This window comes from Trichechus manatus, unplaced genomic scaffold (assembly GCF_000243295.1).
Source record: "Trichechus manatus latirostris isolate Lorelei unplaced genomic scaffold, TriManLat1.0 scaffold00197, whole genome shotgun sequence".
Taxonomy (NCBI): domain Eukaryota; kingdom Metazoa; phylum Chordata; class Mammalia; order Sirenia; family Trichechidae; genus Trichechus; species Trichechus manatus.
Window position 1 is genome coordinate 2,926,913 of NW_004444133.1, and position 5,231 is coordinate 2,932,143.

The 5,231-nt window shown below is 38.9% G+C and overlaps 1 protein-coding gene across 1 annotated transcript in view; it reads right to left on the bottom strand.

Moving 5' to 3' along the window:
* C9 (complement C9) overlaps positions 1 to 5,231 on the bottom strand; it is an 80,898-nt gene continuing 75,667 nt past the window's right edge. The window contains 2 exon segments of the mRNA XM_023742019.1: positions 1 to 83; positions 86 to 188. Of these exon segments, the coding sequence (XP_023597787.1) occupies positions 1 to 83; positions 86 to 188 (186 nt within the window).

Consider the following 5,231-nt stretch of genomic DNA (forward strand, 5'->3'; position numbering starts at 1 on the left):
TCAAATGTCTTTGGGCAGGTGCACAAACATTGCCCATCCAGCAGTATCGCACTGCCTCCATTTTGGCAGGGATGGCATTTTCTTACACTGAATTCGTTGACATAGTCTTTAATGGCTCGTTCCAAATTTTGTTTCTTTTGGTATGCGTCTTTGATTTCCAATGGAATTAGATTATATATAGGAGACAGCTGCAAGAAAAAAACGTTTAATTTCAGGTGTTTTTCTATTGCTGAAGCTTATAGAATATTCTTTCCTCAATGATTTCTTCATTGACTCAGTAAAAGTTTATTGAATGCTCATTATTGCCGGATATCATATTAGTTTAAAAGACTATACTAGTGATCAAAACTAGTCATAATCTCTGCCATCATGGAGATCACATTATGGAGGTAAGGAGACTAATATTAATAAAATAATCACAGAAATAAATTTAAAATGAAAATTGTGGTAGTTGTTACCAGGGACAGGTTATGTGTATTTTTGTAAATAATGTTTTATTGTATTTTTGGTGGAAGTGTACACAGCAAAACAGTTCAACAATTTCTACACGCATTGTTCAGTGACACTGGTTACGTTCTTCACATTGTATCAACATTCTCATCATTTCACTTCTAGTTGTTCCATTGCCATCAGACTAGTCTCATAGGCCCCTAACCTTCTCATCTATGATTTACACTATTTGTTGACCATTTGAGGTTATATGTGTTTTGAACAATAGGGGGATTTAAAGTTTTGGCAGGGTAATTTATTGACATATTGTTTGTGAATTGTTCTTGCTGCATTTCCCCCTATCCGCTCTTCCAGAAGGTAGCCAGGTGATTGCTATCTCTTGCCTAGGAAAAGGTTTGTGTGCAAGGTCAAGTCCAGAATGCCCTTGAAAACAAAAAGCATGAACTCACTGAGAAACTTTTGCTGGAGGGTGGAAGGCAATGATGGACTAAACAATGCAGAGTAACCCTTTCTCTGAATACAATGCAAAAAGCTGAACAAAAATAAGCAAAAATTAAAAATCTGCTTGAAGGTTCTAGAGAACTGACAAGGTAATAAAGAATTACTGGGCTAAAGTGTGGGAGAAGGTGAAATCCAGAGAGGTGAGCCCAGTGTTTTGAACCTAGTAATTGAGACATAAGGAGCCCTGGTAGCACAATGGTTAAAGAGCTTGGCTGTTAACCTAAAGGTTGGTGGTTCCAACCCACCAGCTGCTCTGCAGGAGGAAGATGTAGCAGTTTGTTCCTGTGATAATTTATAGCCTTGGAAACCCTATGGGGCAGTTCTACTCTGTCCTATAGGGTTGCAATGAGTCAGAATTAACTTGACAGCAATGGGCTTTTTTTTTTAATGTTTACATAAATGGGGATAAGAGACACCCATATCAAAATAAGCAGGACAAAGTTAAAGAAGTACTTAAAGGAAAATTTATAGCAGTAAATGCCTACACTCAACAAGAAGAAATCTCTGAAATCAATGATCACAGCTTCCAGTTTAAGAAACTAGAGACAGAAGAAAAAAAATTTGGCTCAAAACAGAAAGAAGGAAATAATAAAGATAAAAACAGAAATCACTGAAGTTGAAAAGAGAAGAACAGTAGATAAAAATCAATAAACCAAAACCAGAACTGCTTCCTTGACAAGATCAATAAAATTGATAAACCTCTAATCAGACTGTTAAAAAAAAAAAAAGAAACAGAGAGAGAGAAGACACAAATTAACAATATTAGGAATGAAAGAATATACACAGAATCACTATACAGTTGGCCCTCCGTATCCATGGGTTGAGTATCTGCAGATTCAACCAACCTTGGATCAATAATATTAAAAAAAAAAAAAAAAAACCAGAAAGTTCCAAAAAAGTACAGACATCTTTTTCTTGTCATTATTGCCTAAACAATACAGTGTAACAACTATTTACATTGTATTAGGTATTATAAGTAAACTAGAGATGATGTCGGAAGATGAGCCCCTCAGGTTGGAAGGCGCTCAAAATGACAACTGGGGAAGAGCTGCCTCCTTAGACTCTATATTAATGACGTGGATGGAATAAAACTTTCAAAGCCTTCATTTGCTGATGTGCCATGACTCAAAATGACAAGAAACAGCAGCAAACATCCATTAATAATAGGAATATGGAATGTATGAAGTATGAATCTAGGAAAATCGGAAGTCTTCAAAAATGAAATGGAACGCATAAAGATCAATATCTGTGATGGTTAATATTGTGTGTCAACTTTACTGGGCCATGATTCTCAGTGTTTTGGCAGTTGTATAATGTTGTGATCATTTCCATGTTGAGAAATGATATGTGATCACCTCTATGATGGGATCTGCTGTGAGTAGCCAATCATTTGAAAGGGAGTTTCCTGGGGCATGTGGCCTACATCGAATATAAGTGGACATTCTGGCAAGGCTTGGGGGCTTTTTGCTTACACTGGATCCTGTAGCTGGCTCCTGTTTGTTTGACCTCCAGTTCCTGGGACATGAGCTAGCAGCTTACCTATAGTCTTGCCTGCCGATGTTAGGATTCATCGATCTTAGCAGTCTGTGACCAAAGAGCCCTGCTCTCTGACCTACCGATCTTGGTTCGCCAGCTCCTGCAGCTACGTGAATCAGGAGAAGCCTCTATCCTGACCCATGAACTTGGGAAGTTCCAGCATCTACAACCCCATGAGCCATTTCCTTGTTATAAATATCTCTCTCTGTATATATTTATACGCTTTACTGGTTTTGCTTCTCTAGAGAACCCAGCCTAAGACAATATACTAGGCATAAGTGAGTTGAAAAGGACTAATATTAGCCATTTTGAATCAGACAATTATATGGTCTACTATGCCGGGAATGGCAAATTGAAGAGGAATGACATTGTGTTCATGGTCAAAAAGAACATTTCAAGATCTATCCTGAAGTACAACCCTGTCAGCAATAGGATAATATCCATAAGCCTACAAGGAAGACCAGTTGATATGACTATTATTCAAATTTACGCACCAGCCACTAATGCCAAAGATGAGGAAATTGAAGATTTTATCAAGTTCTGCAGTCTGAAACTGATCAAACATACAATCGAGATGCATTGATAATTACTGGTGATTGGAATGTCAAAAATGGAAATGAAGAAGAAGGATCAGTAGTTGGAAAATATGGCCTTGGTGATAGAAACGATGCTTGAGATCACACAATAGAATTTGCAAGACAACGGCTTCTTCATTGTAAATACCTTTTTTCAGCAACATCAAAGTTGACTATATACACGTGGACCTCACCGGGTAGAAAACACATGAATCAAATTGACTACATCTGTGAGAAGAGATGATGGAAAAGCTCAATATCATCTGTTAGAACAAGGCCAGGGGCCGAATGCGGAACAAACTATCAATTGTTCATATGCAAGTTCAAGTTGAAGCTGAAGAAAATTAAAATATCTCCCCGAGAGCCAAAATATGACCTTGAGTATGTTGTTGTTAGGTGCCGTCAAATTGAAACATTGCCTGGTCCTGTGCCATCCTCACAATCGTTATGTTTGAGCCCATTGTTGCAGCCACTGTGTCAATCCATCTCATCAAGGTCTTCCTCTTTTTCACTGACCCTCTACTTTACCAAGCATGATGTCCTTCTCCAGGGACTGGTCCCTCCTGATAACATGTTCAAAGTATATGAGACGAAGTCTCACCATCCTCGCTTCCAAGGAGCATGCTGGCTATATTTCTTCCAAGACAGGCTTGTTCATTCTTCTGGCAGTCCATGGTATATTCAGTATTCCTCACCAACACCATAATTCAAAGGCATCAATTCTTCTTTGGTTTTCCTTATTCATTGTCCAGCTTTTTCATTCATATGAGGCAACTGAAAATATCACGGCTTGAGTCAGGTGCATCTTAGTCCTTAAAGTGACATCTTTGCTTTTTAACACTTTAAAGACGTCTTTTGCAGCAGATTTGCCCAATGCAATAAGTCCTTTGATTTCCTGACTGCTGCTTCCATGGGCATTGATTGTGGATCCAGGTAAAATGAATCCTTGACAACTTCAATCTTCTCTCCATTTATCATGATGTTGCTTATTGGTCCAATCGTGAAGCTTTTTGTTTTCTTTATATTTAGGTGTAATCCATACTGAAGGCTGTAGTCTTTGACCTTCATCAAGGAGTGCTCAAGTCCTCTTCACTTTCAGTCAATTCTGACTCACAGCGACCCTATAGGACAGAATAGAACTGCCCCCATAGAGTTTCTAAGGAGTGGCTCTTGGATTTAAACTGCTGACCTTTTGGCTAGCAGCCAATCTCTTAACCACTGTGCCACCAGGACTCCATTTTGCCCATAGAATCTTTCAAAATTGCAATTTTTTCTTCAGTTCCTTCAGCTCAAGAAATGCTGAGCGTGTTCTTCACTTTTGGTTTTCTAACTCCAAGTCTTTGCATATTTCATTATAATACTTTATTTTGTCTTCTCAAGCTGCCCTTTGAAATCTTCTCTTCAGCTCCTTTACTTCATCATTTCTTCCTTTCACTTTAGCTACTCTACGTTCAAGGGCAAGTTTCAGAGTCTCTTGTGACATCCATTTTGGTCTTTTCTTTCTTTCCTGTTGTTTTAATGACCTCTTGCTGTCTTCACGTATGATGTCCTTGATGTCTTCCCACAACTTCTTTGGTGTTTGGTTATTAGTGTTCAATGAGTCAAATCTACTCTTGAGAAGGTCTCCAAATTCAGGTGGGATACACTCAAGGTAGTGTTTTGGCTGTTGTTGACTTGCGCTAATTTTCTTCAGATTCAATTTGAACTTGCATATGAATTGATGCTCTGTTCCACAGTTGGCCCCTGGCCTTGTTCTGACAGATGTCATTGAGCTTTTCCATCGTCTCTTCTCACAGATGTAGTCAATTTGCTTCATGTGTTTGCAACCTGGTGAGATCCATGTGTATATAGTCAACATTTATGTTGTTGAAAAAAGGTATTTGCAAGGAAGAAGTTGTTGGTCTTGCAAAATTCAATTGTGTGGGAGACTCGTCAAGATGGCGGTCTAGGCAGAAGCACCACGCCGTCCCTTCACAACAAAGATCCAAAGAACTAAGCCAAACAGAGAATCAACAATCCTGAAACCCTAGAACATCAAATGAAGAGATAAAGAACTCAGCCGAACACCAAATGGAGTAAGAATACTGAAAGAGAACAGAGAGCGAGGAGAGATTCATGCAGAGGTCCCCTACCAGCTAACGCAGCGCGGATCCACCATCTTGGACTCCT